This window comes from Oryzias latipes, chromosome 9, assembly GCF_002234675.1.
Source record: "Oryzias latipes chromosome 9, ASM223467v1".
Taxonomy (NCBI): Eukaryota; Metazoa; Chordata; class Actinopteri; order Beloniformes; family Adrianichthyidae; genus Oryzias; species Oryzias latipes.
Window position 1 is genome coordinate 16,091,017 of NC_019867.2, and position 21,061 is coordinate 16,112,077.

At 41.7% G+C, this 21,061-nt stretch overlaps 1 protein-coding gene and 1 non-coding gene across 2 annotated transcripts; one reads left to right on the top strand and one right to left on the bottom strand.

Moving 5' to 3' along the window:
* Positions 1–13,573: 13,573 nt before the first annotated feature.
* trnaf-gaa lies at positions 13,574–13,646 on the bottom strand. The gene has a single exon. It is a non-coding gene; the product is annotated as a tRNA-Phe (tRNA).
* A 78-nt stretch (positions 13,647–13,724) lies between these two features.
* On the top strand, positions 13,725–15,840 carry LOC105354752. Its single transcript, XM_011479299.3, has 2 exons — positions 13,725–13,941; positions 14,658–15,840. The coding sequence occupies exon 2, from the start codon at positions 14,689–14,691 to the stop codon at positions 15,346–15,348; it is 660 nt and encodes a 219-aa protein (XP_011477601.1). The 5' UTR covers positions 13,725–13,941; positions 14,658–14,688; the 3' UTR covers positions 15,349–15,840.
* The last annotated feature ends 5,221 nt before the right edge of the window (positions 15,841–21,061 follow it).

Consider the following 21,061-nt stretch of genomic DNA (forward strand, 5'->3'; position numbering starts at 1 on the left):
CAAATCTTTGAAGTACCAATTCAAGTCTCAGTTTTTCTTGTCTAAGCTGGCATCTGGCTCAAAACTGTACAGCTGGATATCTCCGATATTGCTCGCCATTTTTGTTGCAGCGGTAATGCTAGGTTGGGTTTGTGAGAGGCTGTAAGCTAGGAGAGAATGTAAACAGAGCACTCAGTTATGTGTGGCGGGAAGGGGGGCCTGGGTTGCTCCGCACCAACAGTCTCACCCACAACTCAGAGGCAAACATTTCTAATGAACTACTGGAAAATGGCACAGATTTGGGGGTTTTTGGCACAAAAAAATAGCATAATCATAAATAAAAGTCCATCGGGAATGCTTTTAAAGTAGATCAAAAGTAGATTGGAGTGGATGTTAAGTTTGAGCATCAAGTCCAAGCACCTTTCTCTGCCAATAAAAAAAAAATCAAATCACTATGTACATCAGAGGAAATGAGTTTTACTTCCTTTAGGTAGTTGGGCTGCAAATAAGGCTGTGAATGTCTTGAAGGCTGTAGTAAATCATCTTGATAAAAATCCAAATTTATTCCTTCTTAGCTTGCATGACCTTAACCTATTAAATCAGTGGCAATCAAATTACCTTCAGGTCTAGTCCTTTTCTCTCAGCTGCTTTAAATTCATTAAGCACTCCTGGTAAACAAATCTACAGCTGCTGATAATGGTTTCACGATATCTGAAAAGGTAGCTAAAGCCATCAAGATAAGACTAGTTAGTGCTAGAAATTGCAGCAGACATTCATCACATAATTTAAACCATCACACAGGTTTCAGGTGTTCACGTTTCACATAACTTCTCATACTTCTCCCCTGTTCTGCTACTCCTGTTTATCACCGGCACAGCTTTGTGCCCATAAACTCCCTGCTGATCTGATTACATGTGATAGAATGGTGCGGTGTCTAAATAAAGCTTGCTTGACTTTTCATCTGCTGCAGTTAATTTATGTTAAATCTGTGTAAGAAAATGAAAGTTGTGTGCAAACAAATCCTGCCCAGTTAGGTAGTAAACAGCTGTTATTCAAAGAGCAGAAGTGTTTGCTCATCGCACACTGAATTTTAACTCTACAGAAACGTGCAACGCTGATTCACGGTTGAGAAGAACAACAACAAGCTTCCCTCTGGTTACAACTTGAGTGCAGCAGAACACTAAAATGAAATATCCAGATTCACCAGGACTTTATAAACAGATCTTTAACATGATGATGTGACGAATTTAGAAATAACAAGAATATTCAACCTTTATAAATCTTAAATCACACTATCATTGACCTCTCAGTCAGGGCAAAGCGAATTGAAATGTTAATGTTGTGACAATGCTGAGATACAGAGGTTAATCTCTGATTGGAGGATCGCAGATTCGGTTCCTTCCTTTCCCACCCTAATATTGAAGTGACCTTGGGCAAGACACAGTCCATCCATCCAGAACCCACTTTAATCCCTTTCGGGTACATGGGACTGCTTGAGCCAACCCAGCAACTGTTGGGTGAAGTCACGGCACAGTCTGAACAAGTTGCCAGTCTGTTACAGGGCTACACAGTCATACACACACACTAAGGGCAGTTTGGAGATCCCAATTAACCTTTGAAGCATGTTTTTGGACTGTGGGGGGAATCTAGAGCTCCCAGAGGAAACCCATGCATGCACAGGGAGAACATGCAAACTCCAAACAGAAAGGACCAAGCAGGGATTCGAACCAGCCAAACCCCGCATTGTACCTAGTGGAAGTATGTTGAAGTGGAAGTATGTTGGCGACAGGTATGATAGCAGAGCAGCCATCAGTGTATGAATGTGTGTATGCAGGGGTGAATGGGACTGCAACCTTAAAGTGCTGTATGCTTTTATCAAAGGTAGAGAAGCGCTATATAAGGACACGCCATTCACCATTTAAAATGTTTTTTTACTCCATTTTTACTGCAATATTTATGGATTTATTCTGACTAAACACTGAAGCCACAAGACTGGACTGTCACCTCTAAACAGGGCGGGTCAAACTCATCATATGTCACCTCAGCCCACTGCACAGAGAGTGTTAGTACAGCAAAGCAGTACATGATGCATTTCTCTGTTGTTTTTTTCTCATTCCTAAAATAAATTTACTCTACCACCCACTGACTGTGGAGCAACTTTTCACAGTCTAACAGCGTTCCTATCACTTCTGGCACTTTCAGTGACTTCACATAAAATTATTTCTGTTTCTCCTTCCTTTGTGGTGTTTTTAGTTGATGACACATTTTGGATGCTGATTAGAGTGCAGCTCGTTGTTCTGTTTGTGAAGATCACAGTCACGTTGGTTTGCTATGCAATTATCCTAACTGCAATATTTTTCTCATTTCCTGATTCCACTGATTAATGCATCTGTGTAATTGGAGATGATGAAGCACATCAAACACATTATGCTGTGCTGTAGCATAGTGTTTTGCATTCGTCTTTATTTGTGTGGCTTCAGAGGTCATTTTCTCAAACAGCTCATTTAGAAAAAAATACACAAATAGATTTTGCATTGATTTGACTCCAAGAATCTGGGTAGTGAGCCATTACCAGAAATTATCATAGATTTACATTCACAAAGAGTTGTATATGTGTAAAAATTTAGTTGTACCATCTTATAAGGGGCAAAGGAAAGAGGATTTGCTAATGAGACTTAAGAAAGTTGTTCCTCAAATGTGGTACAACATTCAGGAGTTCTGCTTTGTGTAATGGTTTCACACAAATTGTGGTTTTGAGATAAATGTTTCATAAAACTGACAAAAGTTACAATGCCCCATTTGTTTCTTCAGTATTTTGAATAAATATAATTCTTTTGTATCCAAAAAGGTTTTGGTTTAACTTATGTATTCTGAATTATGAGACTGTTCTGGCCTCATATATATGTAAGGACAGCACATAATCGAACTGTAAAGGGGGCTGCCAAGCTCAGGACAGCAGTGGATTTAAAGCTCAGAAAACTGAGGGTTTGGGTAGGACACATTCAGTTTATGCTGGTAAAGGTACGGTGGCCCTGAAGTGCAAATCACACCAACAAATCACTCAATGCAAAAACATAGTAAAACTCACAATGTTATTTCGGAAAAACAAAAAAATAAAAAAACCAACATTACATTTCAATAATAACAACAAAATTCCAGAAACCAAAATGTAAAAAAAATAATAATAATATTTCGGAAAACAAAGTTCATAAATCAAAATGAATGAAAATGGAAAAAAACATGGAAAGGTAAGTTTTATAGGACATCACTGATTGGACGATGATGTTTGAGTTTCAAAAACGACGGAAAGCAGAACGGTAAACAGCTGACAGCAATCACAGAAAAAGCCACTGTGGCCTCTTCTGATAGAAAATGTGAACAAATGTCAACAGTCATGTCCATTAACATCCCATAATACCTTCTTTTTCTGTTTTTATATTTTCTTTAATTTGTAAGATTACATTTTGGGGGGGTTTTCCCCCCCAAAACGTTTATTTTTTATTGTTTTACATATAAGAGATACAGACCATAGATGTTAAGACACAAAGCTCCTCACCATGCATGGAGGGTTCCATCCCAAATCCAGCACCCTGAGACTGTACGCTAGCCGCAAGGACTGAGGCCGAGAACTAGTGAAAGTAGAAGCCACTATCCAGGATGAAACACCCAAGATGCATGAATACATCAAGCTCAAGGCCACAACTGACAGTGTGCTCAGTGAATGTCTCAATGGAGAGCAGAGGATACAGTGCTGGAGGACAGATCCTCATGGGAGGACAAACCCCTGCATGGGATGTACCACCGGACCATAAATGAAGTGCCTGATATTAAGAAGTCCTACCAATGGCTAGAAAGGGCTGGCCTACAGGACAGCACTGAAGCGCTCATCCTGGCAGCTCAGGAACAAGCCCTGAGCACCAGAGCCATAGAGGCTCAGATCTACCACACCAGACAAGACCCAAGGTGTAGGCTGTGCAAAGATGCGCCTGAAACAATCCAGCGCATAAGTGCACGGTGTAAGATGCTGGCAGGGAAAGCATACTTGGAGCGCCAAAATCAACTGGCTGGAATAATATACAGAAACATGTGTGCAGAATATGAACTGGAAACCCCAAGGTCAAAATTGGAAACACCCCCAAAGGTTGTAGAGAATAAAAGGGCAAAGATCCTGTGGGACATCCAGAACCAGACTGATAGGATGGTAATGGAGAACCAACCAGACATTGTTGACATTGTAATGGTGGAAAAAGCCTGGCTATGCAGCTATTCACAGAGAGGGAGGGAGGTCCCAAATATTGTCATTTCCAACAACATTTTGTTTTTGTGCTCAGTTTATTTCCTATTGACTATCCCCATTAGCTGGGGGGAGGAAGGTGGGAAAGGGGTGGGGGATTTGTGTGTAGGTCTAGGGAGGGGGTTCCATTTTAACTTTTGTGCTTGTTTTTTTTTTTTGGTTTGTTTAATGTAAAGCTTGTTGTGTTGTGGTTTTTTTTAAGAAAATAAATAAAGATTGATTTGATTTGAAATATTCGTTTTGAAATGTTTAAAATTCTCACTGTGAGAAACAAATACTGTTTTCTGTTGTTATCCTGGGTCTTGAAGGATTGCCTTTCATAAGCGAAAAAGCATTTAATTTAGCCACATTTTGCAGAGAAACCCTGTTTTGCTAACCTGTACCCCTTTCCCTAATATACTGACACTCCTGCAGAATGTTAATCCTGCAGATTAAAATTAATAGTATAGCCCCCAATAATAAAAACATGTTGTTTCAATGAAATGTCATTTTGTGATTGTATTTAAATAGTGCATGCTCAGTAACAACTGACAGAAACTAAAGAAGGTCTGCTTTCTGCTGTCATCCAAAGAATAACATGCATTGTTATTTGGTAAACTGGAGCTTAATGTGGATCTTATTATATAACAGCTACAACATATTCTTTTAGAAGATGATATGTGAATTGAATCGAGCAGATTAAATCAAGGATATTGTCAGAGGTTTGTATGGAGAATTTCCTTTACAAATCAATTTGAAAATTAATTATATCAAAAATAAAACTTAAAGTGCTGATTTATCCAATTGTAGAATGTCACTGTCACCACAACTATTCTCAAGCATGCTCACTCACACAGTGACTCAGCCAGCACCCACTTATGCTGCACAGGGTGGTAAATCACTGAGATGGCAGCCCATTAGCTGTTGGCCAATGGCAAACTCACACGGCATAAAAAATAATTGAAAATGCAGAGAAAGTAGGTCACCATCATTACTTGTTAGACCTGACTGGCCTCTGTGGTGCTGCAGAAGATCCCCTAACTTGATTCAGCAAACCACAGAGGGTCTGAAGTTTATTCAATAAAGAGGACAACACAAGAACATCCAGCATGTTTGGGGTTCTTCCAACACTGGTTCAACACTTTGGGGTAGAACCAACAATATGTGGCACAACCTTAACACAGTAAGCATAAATCAAATACTTTCTGTGGAAAAACGAGGCAGAACCACAAGAACAATCATGAGACTTGTGTTGCCCTGCTTCTACAAACAAGCAAAAACATTTCCTCATTGCGTAGTTTCTTCTTTTAAGAAGCTTTTCTGTCCTCCACCAGTTAGCTGTATTAAAAGCCCCTGTTTGAACTCTTTATGTGTCATGGATACTTTGCAGAGTTTGTGATTACCAAACATTTTTTAGCTCCATAGACTGCACTGAAATCTGCACTCCAACTCACCGACTAAATCAAATAGTTGTGACACAATTAATTAAAAATAAAAATGTTCTATAGTATACAGGTATTTCTTCGTATTATTTATGTAATATACATAATAACGCCACTCTCACCCTTCCGCGGGTGGTTTCTCACACAAGCTCGGGTCCTCTACCAGAGGCCTGGGAGCTTGAGGGTCCTGCGCAGTATCTTAGCTGTTCCTAGCACTGCGCTTTTCTGGACTGAGAGGTCTGAGGTCTTTCCAGGTATCTGTTGTAGCCACTCCTCCAGATTGGGGGTTACTGCCCCGAGTGCTCCAATTACCACAGGCACCACTGTCACCTTCACTTTCCAGGCTTTCTCCAGTTCTTCTATGAGTCCCTGGTATTTCTCCAGTTTCTCATGTTCCTTCTTCCTGATGTTCCCATCGCTTGGCACTGCCACATCCACCACGGCTTTCCTCTGTTCTTTATCCACCATTACAATGTCTGGTTGGTTCTCCATTACCATTCTATCAGTATGGATCTGGAAGTCCCAAAGGATCTTTGCTCTTTCATTCTCTATCACCTTCGGAGGTGTTTCCCATTTTGACCTTGGGGTTTCCTCGGCCTCCTTCCTTACGGCTAGCATACAGTCTCAGGGTGCTGGATTTGAGATGGAACCCTCCATGCATGGTGAGGAGCTTTCGTGTTTTAACATCCGTGGTCTGTATCTCTTCCTTTGGCCATCTTAATATTCCTGCAGGGTATCTGATGACTGGCAGTGCGTAGCTAATTATTGCCCAGGTCTCATTTTTGCCATTGAACTGGCTTCTCAGGACTTGCCTTACTCGTTGGAGGTATTTAGCTGTTGCAGCTTTCCTTGTTGCCTGCTCCAGGTTGCCATTTGCCTGCAGAATTCCATGGTACTTGTTACTGTCCTCAATGCCTGCTATTGTTCCTTCTGGGAGTGAGACCTCTTTTGTGTGGACTACCTTGCCTTTCTTTGTCACCATCCGGCTGCATTTCTCGAGCCCGAATGACATCCCAATGTCAGTACTGTAGATCCTGGTGGTGTGGATCAGGGAGTCAAAGTCACGCTCACTCTTAGCATATAGCTTCAAAGTTTCCAGAAGACTTTCAGGCGGTACATCACTCAACCGTTGTAGCTGGTGTCGGGGTTGCCTAGTGTTCATTCTAGACATGGTCTTGTCTTTCAGGTCAGTTGCTGCGTATATAAATACACTGACCAAAAATATAAACGCAACACTTTTGTTATTGCTCCTATTTTTATGGTATGAACTCAAAGATGTGAAACATTTTCCCCATACACAAAATAACCAGTTCTCTGAAATATTGTTCACAAATCTGTCTAAATCTGTGATAGTGAGCACTTCTCCTTTGCCAAGACAATCCATCCCACCTGACAGGTGTGCCATATCAAGATGCTGATTAGAAAGCATGATTATTGCACAGGTGTGCCTTAGACTGGCCACAAGAAAAGGCCACTCTGAAATCTTCACAGATGTAGACAGATTTGTGAACAATATTTCAGAGAACTGGTTATTTTGTGTATGTGGAAAATGTTTCACATCTTTGAGTTCATACCATAAAAAATGAGAGCAATAGCAAAAGTGTTGCGTTTATATTTTTGGTCAGTGTATATATATATATATAATTTCCGGACTACAAGCCGCCACTTTTTTCCTGCGCTTACAATCCTGCGGCTTATTCAGTGACGCGGCTAATTATTGGATTTTATTGGCGGCCGCCGTGTACGTATTTTTGGACACAGTGAATAGTTTGAATTCTCTAACATCAAACACAAGTCATTTGTTTTTCAACACACCTCTAAGCAGCCAAACAGCATGGACTTGACTTCAGGTCTTAGACACTTCAGTCATGGTTCAACAAAACCAAACACGCATGTCCAGCCGCATCCCAGAATCCTTTGGTGCCATTAGACCCAACGTGCACGTGATCGCCGCTACAATATGATGAAGCTTTCAAGTTAAAAGCAATCGTTAAAAGCAGCGTGAAAAAATCACCAACGGGTTTGGAAAAGCCGGTCAGCTGCGTGATGGAGAGAACAGCGCATGCTCAGGAGTGCATTTACCTCTGAGTCATAGTGACTCGGCTGGCTGCACGTAAATATGTGGCAATAATATCAGCCTTTATTTTGTCGGGACACGACTGGAAACACAAATTGACGTGGTCGTGTTAACGGTTTCTAAGGACTGAGCAGAGATTTGCATTGAAACGCTCACAGCCTCCGTGTGAGCTGGAGACTGCGTGTCGTGTGAGCTGCGGGGCCGATGGCAGTCTGATGGCTCCCACACGTAACAACGCATCCGCCCCTCATACACAAAACGTACAGTATTAAGTCCAATTGCTCTGCACAGACACGATTTGCTCCGTTCACCGGCGCAATGGGGACGAAGCGCTCCTCCCTGTAGCCGCGCTGGCCAGAGCTGTCGGAGTAGATAGGAAGGGGAGACAAGGAGCGCGCGGGAGCGCGGAGGCGTCGAGCCATTCTGCAGGCTGCAGCCAGGGCTTACTCGAGGCGTCCGCGGAGCAAGTGTTTGTTGTGGAAGGAAACTTCTGACCCACGCGCCGCGAGGAGGCGCGCGTATCGCGCTGAGGCGCGCGCTTTTCAGTCGTCGCTGCTTTATTTTACTAGTGTGTTTTTTAAACAGCCCTGTTACTCCCATAACGCTGCCGCGACACAAGCGGAAGGAGAGCTTTACCCGTTCACCCCTCCATGCACTGCTGCTCATTCTTAAACACGTACAACAGTATGGCGAGCCGGGCGTTGGCCCCGCCTTTAGCCCCTAAGACTCATGGGAAATGGGGGATCGGGGATGTAAATTTCCTCATCATAACTGAGGGATGTAATGTTGATTATATGGTTACTGTTTGTAATTTTATGTGTGATGCCTAGATTGTCAATAAGTTAAAAAATAAAAATAAAAATAAAAACCATAACTGAGGAACTTGTGAACAGAATAGAGGTGCATACTGTTTGGCAGATGCAGATAGACTCAAAGACATGAGCCTGAGGCAAAAATGACTCCACCCACTGTGTGCTAATAAAGCACACTTACACTCTGAGTCAGGAAGTGATCCGTCAGGATGACAATGTTGTCTAATTCATGCAGCTTGTACCCCGACGCGGCTTGTGTATGTATAAAATTAGTTAAACGCGTGAAAATGGGTGGGTGCGGCTAATAATCGGGTGCGCTTTGTAGTCCGGAATTTTGGGTGGGTGCGGCTAATAATCGGGTGCGCTTTGTAGTCCGGAATTTACGGGGTATATATATATATATATATATATATATACGTGTATACATATATATGTATGTATGTAAACCAACAGACCAACGTGCCGCCCCCTATTTTTTCTAAAGCAAATTTTGGTGACAAATTTTTGCAGAGTGTAGATGAACTTTTGGGATAAAAATGTGATTGGTTGGTTGGTTTGCAGGTACAGACCTTTAGTGCATGGCTAAATTAGTAAAAGTGTGCTCTTTATTTGGGAGGGAGAACTGGGGCCCACGTTAGTTGGGGGCTACTTGGGGGAGAGTTTCATAGTGACTCTTAAAGTCTCTAAAACTGATTAGCAGAGAGAAAGAGAAAGGAAAGAAGCAAACAATTGATTTAGAATTAAATAATGATAGATCATCCTAAATGTGTTCAATCATTGGTCCACAAGGTTGAAACAAAGCCAGCACTGGATGTCCTGTGTTGTGTGTAGAAAGGTGAACTGTATTAATGGCATAAAGGAGGACATTCAAATAGCCTTCTGTAGTTTGATACTGTCTGTTTTGTCTTTCCTCATTTGTGGGAGCTGATTTGTGTGCATGCAAGGTTCTGTGTGTGAATGTGCCTGGATCAACTCCACCCACTGCTGCTGGTGCACACCTGCAGTCCATTACTCACCGAGACACAGTTTTAAAACTCTTTTTCATCTGTTCTTTATTGCAAGATCAAAATTAACGTTTTCTATTCATTTTGAGCTACGACACCAATTTCTAGCTGTTGAACACTAAGAATTCGGTGTTCGTTTACTTTATTCTTAAAGTGTCTGCTGGGTCAACCACCAGTATTTATGTGTTTACTTTAAACCATAAAGTGCAAAAAAACAAAAAATTAATTATAGTTTGTTTGGTTAAGTTGAACTCAAACATCCAGACTTTACATTTAAACGCTTCACTGTTATTATTATTTAGATGTTTCCGTAAGCATACCGGAAATATTTTGTAGTGCGATCAAATGTTATTTGTTTCTCAGGGAGCTATATTAATTTGTAGAACGTATACAAAAAGCTGGTGAAAACAAGATCGCAATCGTACTTTAAAACAGGAACATATTTTTGTGGTCTTTTAACAGGTTTATAAGGCACCAATTTAGCCATCTTCTTCTGCTTATCTGGAGCCAGAGTGTAGGGGTAGCAGTGGTGTAAAGACCTCATTTTCCTCAGAAACTTCTTTCAGATCTGCCAGGGGGACCCCAAGGCTCTTCCTTGAGACACAGCCCTTCCTGCCCGTGGGTTCTTGGTGTGACATGCCAAGAAGGGTTGTATTGATTAATTGATGAATACATCAGACCAATCTGTCTGAGACAAGTTGTTTATTGAATCGACACGTACATTTCAAAAAATCTTTTCAAAATAATTGTAATTAATCTATAATCAATCTTGTGAAATATTATTTAAATTGAGGCACCGTATGTTTATTTTACTGTAACGTAAATATGACTAGGTGCCATCCCAGCGGATAACACATGTAATGTCAGCAAAAAATGATCAAACCCTTATTCCAGTTCAATGTGTGGAAACACTTTGAATTTTTCAAAGACATGTAACCATACAGTGTGCTAGAATGTTCTAGTAATGTTCTGTTTGTATAATTTTCATGTGGAAAAACAACAGTGGGCTGAACTTTATGAAACTAAAATGTGTAATGTGTAATAGTGCTCCTCACTATCTGGGGAATATTTTATGATTGGCGCTGTATCTACCCTCTTCAAGTGAGCGAGCGGAGATCCAGCTCCATTTTAGGACGTCTCTGTGACTGTAGTGAATGACAGGTGGATTTTAGAGAAACTGAAATCATCATCACCCTCTGCATGAAACCGTGGGTGCACTGAAGAGCGTCTTCAGTCAGAGGCATTGACACCAAGCTGCAGGAAGGAGCGTTTTCACAGATCTTTCTTCCTGTCAGCAGTTAGACTCTACAACATCTTATAGCCACTGTTTAAATGCATACCCCACCCTCCAAAATTTTACAGTAAAATTGTGTCTGTATTCAGTTACTATTTCGAGTTATCTGTCTGCCTGCAGGCTCTGGTTCTCATGTGTAGAAGTTTGGGAGGGAGCTTTCAAAACCATGCAGAGAAGGACTTCAGTGGGGAGCAGCCTTCACTAAAAGCAACAGCTGTTCAAACAGCAATACCACAAAGGTGTGTGGTCACTGTTGGCATCCTGTCATCAGTGTGCAAACACACATCATCTGCACAAAAGTTTAAATATTTGCTTAAAGGGGAAACATGCATTATTGAGATCAGGTAAAAAGCAAGTGTAATTTATCATAAACCAAACAAAATGTAGCAATCCCAATACTTAAATAAGAAAAATAAATGTAGAAGTTTAATCTTATACGCATCGACAGCAGCCAATGACTTGGTGATTCAAATTAAGCGTGAGTAACGTACTGCACCACGCCAAAGCAGCTGGGGAAAAAATGGCCAACTGAGTGCCTGTATTCCTAAAAAACAACTAAAGTGTGGGATGGTTTTGCCTGCTATTTTTTACCAAATGCATTCAGCTGCTCCCGGAACCTCTGACAAAGCTGAAGAGATCCAATCAAAGAGATCCTAAATATGATCACCACTCTCCTTTTCCAAAATTCCTGAAAATACATACACGAAATACACTGATTGTTATTTTCTGTCAAGAGTGTGATTTTTTTTGTTCCTATTGAAGAAAGCAAAAAGCAAAACAGGAAACAGGACCAGGGTTAAACTGATTCATGAATCATAGCTCAGTCAGAGGTTTCAGTCCATGAGAGTCACTTTTTTGTTGCTCTATTTTAAGACTAGGATGAAAAAGATGGAGGGAGGTAGTTCAAGTGAAGACAGAATCAATCCATAATAGATGAGTTCAAGTCATAGATTAACAAAAGTGGGGGTGGAATTTGAAAATAGCAAAGAAAGTTTCTTTTTCCTCAGCTTTTTGGATCACACAGTCGTGCCTGGGTTCCACAATATAATATGTAAAATATCTGAGACTAATTAAGTGTTTTTTAGGGGTGTTAGAAAAAATCGTTACGGCGATGTATCACGATAGTTCATTTGGCGATATTTGTATCGATTCAAAATGCTGTCAGGACCAGTGATGTGTGGTTAGATGAGGCAAGTGAAGCTCGGCCTCACCTGTCATTGTGATAAAATAGAAAAACGTGTATTAAGTAAATATTATTTTCCACTGATTATTGCTAAAAGCAATTTATCAGTTGACTCCACACTTTTTCCAGTTTCTGAGTTTAAATTGCCAAATTTGAGTGTTGCGCGATCACTTACCCGTAGGGGAAACTTCGGGGGAGGCTCCTGAGCGCTTCGCCTCATGTCTGACTGAAGGACTCAGTTTCAATAGTGACATGCGGACAGAGCGCTGACAGTAAGTGTGAAGAAAAAGCTGCTAGTAAGGTGAGCCTCGCCAGCAGGGGGCAAACGTGAGCTGCCAGCTGCTTTGTAGCTACACTGGTGCAGTAGAAAAAGAACAGACATCTTTCTCCATAGACTCATTAAAATAAAGAAAAATATGGAAGACTTTAACAACAGGATCATAGAGCTTTTGTGGAGAAAGATCGGCGCATGGACTCAAAAAGTAAGGCCAAACATTTTTTTTAATGGGACTAAGTGGAAAAAATGTAAGTATTTAAAATACATGTTTTACTAGGCATAACATAAATATTTTATGATCATTTTCACAGACAACATTTGATAACACTGATTAAAGCACCAGTATTTGAAGCTGGAAAATACCAGAAATAGTTACTGAGTGTCAAAATTAAATGTGTGAACACATCTGTATGCTCTAATTTGTTTACAGTATATACGAATAATCTATACACAAGAAGAGTGTTCTATCCATGTCTATAAAATAAATATTCTCTAGAAGACAAATATCTTCTTGTGTGTATCTTATATGATGTTTCCTGCTGTTGGATGAATGGTGAAATATTCAGTTCATGCAATTGGAAATCTGACTACAGAGGAGTCAGTGCCTCACCAGCCATCAACCTCACCGCACGTCACTGGTCAGGATGATATTTATTCAAATATTTATAAGCGTCTTTCAGAGTCTGACTCTTGTTTTCCACTTAAATCTCCGACCCCTAGCTGGCAGCACTGCACTGAGCCTCTTTGAGCAGCTCTATACAGCACAAGACCACTACAAGGTCTCAGCGAGAACCAGCTTGTTCTGTTGTTGTGAGACATGCACTACTTAGGTTTTACTTAGGATGGGTTCCAAACCGAAACTCTGTGCCATGTTGCTGCCTGTATCATATAAAAATGCAGATTTCGTTGCTTTTTAGCGGGCTCAGATAAGAACGAGTGAAGCACTTGCAGTGCTTAACATTGTGATCATTAAATAAACTGAATTTTACAATTTTATTACAATGGAAGAGGTATTGAAATTCAGGTGGAGTTTTTTCTACGTCATAAAAAAAAGAAAGAAAATGTTTTCGGGGACAATATTGTAAATATCGGAACGCGTATCGTATCTCCAGACTCTAGCCAATATCCCCCCTTTGTGTTTCTGAACTGCAATGATTTCTTTTTGGTCGGGCAATAAATTAGAGGAGTGATTTATAAGATGTATGCATGGTTGAGTCCGCCGCAGAACAAAATGCCGAAACCCGGGATCGAACCAGGGACCTTTAGATCTTCAGTCTAACGCTCTCCCAACTGAGCTATTTCGGCCACGACGAGTTGACCTAGGAGAACAGTCTATGAAAACATAGCACACTGTTTCTTTAGTACACCGCATGGAATTTTGTTTTTTCCAATACGCTTGAAACAGAACTTGTCCCTTTTCAAGATTGAACACGTTTACCAGCAACATGAAAAGCAAACAATTGAAATCGAACCCTTTGTCTTGATTTTATTACAACCACAAGATGATCTGAGCCAGCCCATACGCCTACCATTCCGTAAACGAAAACTGAAACCAAAAAAACGTACAATTCATTGTTCTGACGCTTCCGCAACGTTGACGGTAAGTTTTACTTGTTTGTGTCAGTAAAAAGAAAGAAATATGCGTTTAACTAATTTCAGAGAAATCTTTGAATTATTTTTGTTGGTAGATTTTTGTGAAAAAGTAAACATTTTTTAAATAATTTCTAATCTAACACGTGGAAGTTAATAATCCACAGTGTAGGATTTGTGTAGTCCAAATCTTAGTAGTAAAAAATGAAGATAAAGAAGTACGTTAACGTTTCTTCAAATGACAAGCAATTAAACAAAAAGACCAAAAAAATATATTTTTTGAGAAAATGTTATGAATCCGCCAGGGGTCGAACTCGCACTCATGGAATAATACAGTGAATTAAAATTACTTTAGTTTACTGACTCTGCTGGGTGTGGCAGCTATTGAAGAGTCCTTTATTAAAAAGGATTCAAGATTAAACCCGCTGTAGTGAGGTCCTGTAAGGAAATGTCGTTATTAAAGGTGCAAACAGTGTTGGGTAAATTACTTCAAAAAAGTAATTATAACTTTACTTAGTTACTGGATCAAAATTGAAGTTGAATTATTTACTCATAACCTATTTGACAAAACCTAAGTAAGAAAGTAACAAGGGTTTCTGTAGTGCGGAAACTGTAATTAAGTATTCCATTACTGATAAAAGTAATTAAATAGCAGTAATTCACTACTAACACTGGGTGCAGGTAAAATGAACAGAAAACTGATAGAAAGCTGTTTGTGTTTCACAGCACTATCTGAGGGCCACATTCAACGGGAAAAATGCCACTCACGTTTTCTGGCTGGGAGGTGGTTGATGATGGAGCCTCTTTTCAAGGCGTGCTGCTCGGGGCATCGCAGAAGCCTCAAAGAAGGGGAGTCTACAAGATGTTTCATGGAACCAGTGTTGCCTGTGCACGCCTCATCATTGCCAATGGTTTTAAACAGTCATCTACTGGGTTGCTCGGCAAGGGCGTGTATGTGAGCCGTGATCAGAAAAAAGCGCAAGCCTATCCAAGAAATGCTTCTTCGTCTGATCGTGTAGTCTTTGAATTAAGTGTCCGTGTTGGGCGTGTGAAGCGTATTGACAAGGACAACCATCCTTTGCTATTAACTTGGAGCTCCAATGGCTACGACACTGCTTGGATACCCCCCAATTGTGGCATGCAGTGTGTGCCCAGTGGTCTAGAGGAGGACTGTGTGTTTGATCCAAAAAGAGTGAAGGTGGTGGGCATCGCACACGCACCAAATCCCACTATAGAGAAAGAGCTTCAACAACTTCTGGCAAGAGCATCCAAACCATCAAGTCAAGGAGCAGGTGCTGTAAAACCGTGTTCCATTTGTAAAAGAAAAACCCAGCAGGGGTCACCCCACATTATACAACAGTGTTGGAAGTGTGGTCAAAACATCTGTATTGTCATGGCCAAGCACTTTTGTCCTTAACAGCAGAAGGTGAAATAAAAGATGGAGAAAAAGACCATTTTGATCACAGTTTTATTTATTAGAATTGCCTTTGCCTTTTGAATTGGATGTTGGTTGGGTAAACAACAAAATGACCAAAAAAAGTATTTGGCAGGAAAACCATGTCACAAATGTCATAGATTATTTTACGTTTGATGGTGCTGACTCAATTTTTTAACATTTCCGATGTCAGTGTCAAAGTTAAATTAATGACTTCTTCAATTACAACCGTTTTGAGTATGTAGTCATGAGGTAACACGTTTTTGAATTGTCTGTATTTCTGACATTTTGTATTTCATTCTGTGTTCACTTTTTTGTTTTGATCCTCTGTGAAATTTCTGAAGGCCTTTGAACTGTGTTCGTCAGTCTACTTAATGTATAAAAGGGCGTCCTTCTAATCTGTTTTATTGGAAAATAATTAACCTATTGATTGATCAACAGATGATGTGCAATAAAGTTTTCAATTGAACTTGCTGCCATGACTAATGCCTCATATTTTTTATGTTGTGATATTTTGCTAATTACTTTTACAGATAAATTACTGATACTATCCTCAGCCAACTTAACACTTGTTAAGTTGTTTAGGAAATTGATTACTTAACATAATTTGTATGTTAGCTAAATATTTAGTAAAGATATTTTTCCATTGACTCCCATATTAAAATCGTAATTTTGTCATAAGTTGTGTTCATCTTTTCTGTGTTGCTATCCTCAGTTAGCGTTAAGTGATTCTGTTGTGTTCTGTGTTTACATTGGTGCTCCAATGAATGTGACTGGAAGAGTGTGGGTGGAGAAGCAAGTGAATGTAAACAAGTGTCGTGAGAGCGTGTCTGCACGGAAATCGAATGAGGAGATAATGTCAGGGCAAGTCTTTGTTTTGTGCTGTGTTTGGCATGGTTGCGTTTTAAAATTAAATACAATTTAAAAATCGTTTTTTTCTAGGACACAGCTTCTGCAGAGCAGCAATAGTTATTTGGGAAATTCCCCTTTGAGTTGTGGGCAGGACCGTGGATGCAAACATCCTCGGTTATATTCTCTTACGTTAGCTTACAGCCCCCCTCACAACAACCATAACCCAACATCATGGTGAGCAATAACCCTTGTGCTATCTTAGATGACCCCACCCTTACATTGACGTGTTCTCCCTACCATGACAAAGGTGGATAAAGGTGGAAAGATTTCATGTAATCCATGGACACCAGTGAAGATCACAAATCATTGAAGAAAAAAGGTTCAGCGCACTGTCTTGTGGGGTCTAGATGACCCAACTCCCAATGTTAAAGTGCCTAGGATAGCACAAGGGAATATGGAGCTACTCAACAATTGTAAGCCAGATCGGACGAGGAAATCAAAGACATAGATTTTTCTTTTTGTCTGAAAGTGGATGGATTGGAATGGAGGGAATAGAGCAGAGGCGGACCTTGCATCACGCACCTGGGCCTTCAGTAGTGCTACGTCTGAATCACTCAAACCCTCATTAACCATTATACGATGTTGAAATAAGCTTTGCATTTTGAAAATTTCTTTAGCCACAATAAATGCCTCTAAATCTTCTTTCTCTTTCGGCTTTTCCCATCAGGGGTCGCCACAGCGAATCATCCTTTTCCACCTCACTCTATCATGAACATCTTCTACCCTAACGTTAGCCAACTTCATGTCCTCTGTTAAGACATCCATATATCTCCTCTTTGGCCGTCCTCTTGCCCTCCTGCCAGGCAGCTCCATCTCCAACATCCTTCTACCAATATATCCACTATCCCTCCTCTGAACATGTCCAAACCATCTCAGTCTGGCTTCTCTGACTTTGTCGCTAACACAGGCAACATGAGCCGTCCCTCTGATCTATCCTGTCTAACCTGGTCACTCCTAAGGAGAACCTCAACATCTTCATCTCCGCTACCTCCATCTCAGCCTCTTGTCTCTGTCTCACTGCTACCGTCTCTAACCCATAGAGCAGAGCTGGTCTCACCACTGTCTTGTACACCTTTCCTTTGAGTCTTGCTGACACTCTTCTGTCACACAACACTCCTGACACTTTCCTCCACCCGCTCCAACCTGCCTGCACTCGCCTCTTCACCTCTTTTCCACAATCCCCATCACACTGAACTGTTGACCCCAAGTACTTAAACTCCTGCACCTTCTTCACCTCAGTCCCCTGTAACCTAACGCTTCTACCTTGATCCCTCTCGTTCAGACACATGTATTCTGTCTTACTACGACTGACCTTCATGCCTCTTCTTTCCAGAGCTAACCTCCACCTCTCTAGCTGTTCCTCCACCTGCTCTCTACTCTCACTGCAAATTACAATGTCATCCGCAAACATCATTGTCCAGGGAGATTCCTGTCTTACCTCGTCTGTCAGCCTGTCCATCAGCATAGCAAACAAAAAGGGACTCAAAGCTGATCCTTGGTGTAGTCCCACCTCCACCTTGAACTCCTCTGTCTGACCTACAGCACATCTCACCACCGTCATACTTCTCTCATACATGTCCTGAACTACTCTGACATACTTCTCTGCCACTCCAGACGACCTCATACAGTACCACAGCTCCTCCCTCGGCACCCTGTCATACGCCTTCTCTAAATCTACGAACACACAATGCAGCTCCTTCTGACCTTCTCTGTACTTTTCCATCAACATTCTCAAAGCAAAAATGGCATCAGTGGTGCTCTTACGGGGCATGAAACCATACTGCTGCTCACAGATCTCCACCTTCTTCCTAAGCCTGGCTTCCACTACTCTTTCCCACAGCTTCATTGTGTGGCTCATCAACTTTATTCCTCTATAGTTGCTGCAGTCCTGCGTGTCACCCTTGTTCTTAAAGATCGGAACCAGAACGCTTCTCCTCCATTCCTCAGGCATCTTCTCACTCTCTAAAATCCTATTGAACAACCTTGTTAGAAATTCCACTGCTGTCTCTCCTAGGCACTTCCATACCTCCACAGGTACGTCATCAGGACCAACGGCCTTTCCGCTCTTCATCCTTTTCAGAGCCTTCCTAACCTCATCCTTTCCAATCTCTGCTACTTCCTGCTCCACAACAACCACATCTTCCTCCCTTCTTTCCCTGTCATTTTCCTCGTTCATCAGCTCCTCAAAATACTCCTTCCATCTTTTCTGTACACTCTCTTGGGTTGTTAGCACCTTTCCATCTCTGTCCTTAATCACCCTTATCTGTTGCACGTCCTTCCCATCTCTGTCTCTCTGTCTGGCTAGTCTGTACAAGTCCTTCTCTCCTTCATTTGTGTCTAACCTGTCATATAGCTCATCGTAAGCTTTCTGTTTGGCCTTTGCCACCTCTCTCTTCACTCTACGCTGCGCTTCCTTGTACTCCTGTCTACCTTCTTCAGTCCTTTCTACATCCCACTTCCTTTTAGCCAACCTCTTCCTCTGGACGCATTCCTGTACTTCCTCATTCCACCACCAAGTCTCTTTACCGTCTTTCCTCTTTCCAGATGACACACCTAGCACCTTCCTACCTGTTTCCCTGATAATCTCTGCTGTAGTTTCCCAGTCCTCTGGAAGCTCATCCTGACCACCCAGGACCTGCCTCAACTTCTGCCTAAATTCCTCACAAGTTTCTTCATTCTGTAGCTTCCACCACTTGGTCTTCTTTTCTGTTTTCCCTCTCTTCTTCTTCCTGACCTCCAGAATCATCTTACACACCACCATGCGGTGCTGTCTGGCTACACTCTCTCCTACCACCACTTTGCAGTCATTAACCTCTCTCAAATGACCTCGTCTACACAGGATGTAGTCCACCTGAGTACTCCTACCTCCACTTCTGTATGTCACTCTATGTTCCTCTCTCTTCTGGAAGTAAGTGTTGACTACAGCCATTTCCATCCTCTTCGCAAAGTCCACCACCATCTGTCCCTCCAGATTCCTTTCCTTCACACCAAACCTGCCCATCACCTCCTCATCACCTCTGTTGCCCTCACCAACATGCCCATTAAAGTCTGCTCCAATAACAACTCTCTCCCCTCTGGGAAAACTCTCTATGACCTCATCCAACTCACTCCAGAATCTCTCTTTCACTTCTAACTCACAGCCAACCTGTGGCGCATACCCACTGACTACATTCACCATCACCCCTTCAATTTCTAACTTTAGGCTCATCATCCTGTCTGAGACTCTTTTCACCTCTAGAACACTGTTTACAAACTCCCCCTTCAGAATCACTCCTACCCCGTTTCTCTTCCTATCAACACCATGATAGAACAGTTTGTATCCTCCTCCAATACTACGTGCCTTGCTGCCCTTCCACTTTGTCTCCTGCACACACAGTACATCTACCTTCCTTCTCTCCATCATGTCTGCCAGCTCTCTGCCTTTCCCTGTCATTGTGCCAACGTTAAGAGTCCCTATTCTCAAACCTATGTTCTTGCCTTTTCCCTTCTCTCTCTGGCCACGGACCCTTCTGCCTCCCCTCTTTCTTCGACCAACAGTAGTCAAATTTCCACCGACACCCTGTGGGTTAACAGCATCGGTGGCGGTCGTTGTTAACCCGGGCCTCGACCGATCCGGTATGTCTAAAGTGTTGTGGATGATTCGCATGGTTATTTTGGCAATTTTTACGCCGGATGCCCTTCCTGACGCAACCCTCTCTATTTATCCGGGCTTGGGACCGGCACAGAAGTAACTGGCTTGCAACCACTGTGGCTAGATTTAATAATAATAAATGCCTCTAAATAAACCAAATAAACAAAAGAGTAAGCAAATCTCATTATGCAAATACTGAAAATAACCACATACATTTGGAATATTTTTTATATGGGATATTTATCATTTCACTCATAAAAATATCAGATTTTTTGAAGACAAACTCCATCCTCCTCTCTTTTCTCCAAAACAGTCCATCACCCTGTCATGTAGATTATCGCGCTTCAGTTCCATCAAAAAGTCCTTCTCTATTCCATCAAGGCCAGATCCTAGTCTGTCCAGTTGTGTTTTAGCATAGGCTTCAGTTGGCTGTAGAGCCGAAAATGTCAGTTCGACAGACGCAGTGGACACACAAATCCGTATAGCTTTTCATGCTCTCACTCAGATTTTTCTGATGAAGGAAGTCAAGTAGATCAGCGGAAGATTTTCCTGTAAAACCATCCAAGGCGTAGATTACAGTCAACTCTGTTTTTAACATCCATCCATCAAGATCAAAAAGACAGATCAAAAAGTGCTCAAAGGCTCTGTGTCAAACTTCGCAAGGCTGCATTTGGGAAATCTAAAACTTCTGTCCAATTAGAAGGTCGGAATACTGTGATGTTACCTAAGCCTGCTAGAAGACCCTGAAATGAATGTCCAACATTGGTTTTGCATTAGAATACCTTCAGAACTGATAGTGAAGGCCTTTTTAACTCTGACCATGCCTGGCAACAAAGGACTGCTAAAATGCAATTGGTTAAATAATGCTTTAATGAGAAAATACATCTGTCTGGAAGCAGCATTCCTCCGTAGGGTGGCTGGGCGCTCCCTTAGAGATAGGGTGAGAAGCTCGGTTACCTGCGGAGAGCTCGCAGTAGAACTGCTTCTCCTCCACATCGAAAGGAGCCAGTTGAGGTGGCTTGGGCATCTATTCCGGATACCTCCTGGACGCCTCACTGGGGAGGTGTTCAGGGGGTGGGCGGAGGCCCCGGGGAAGACCCAAAACTCGCTGGAGAGACTATGTCTCTCGGCTAGCCTGGGAACGCCTCGGGG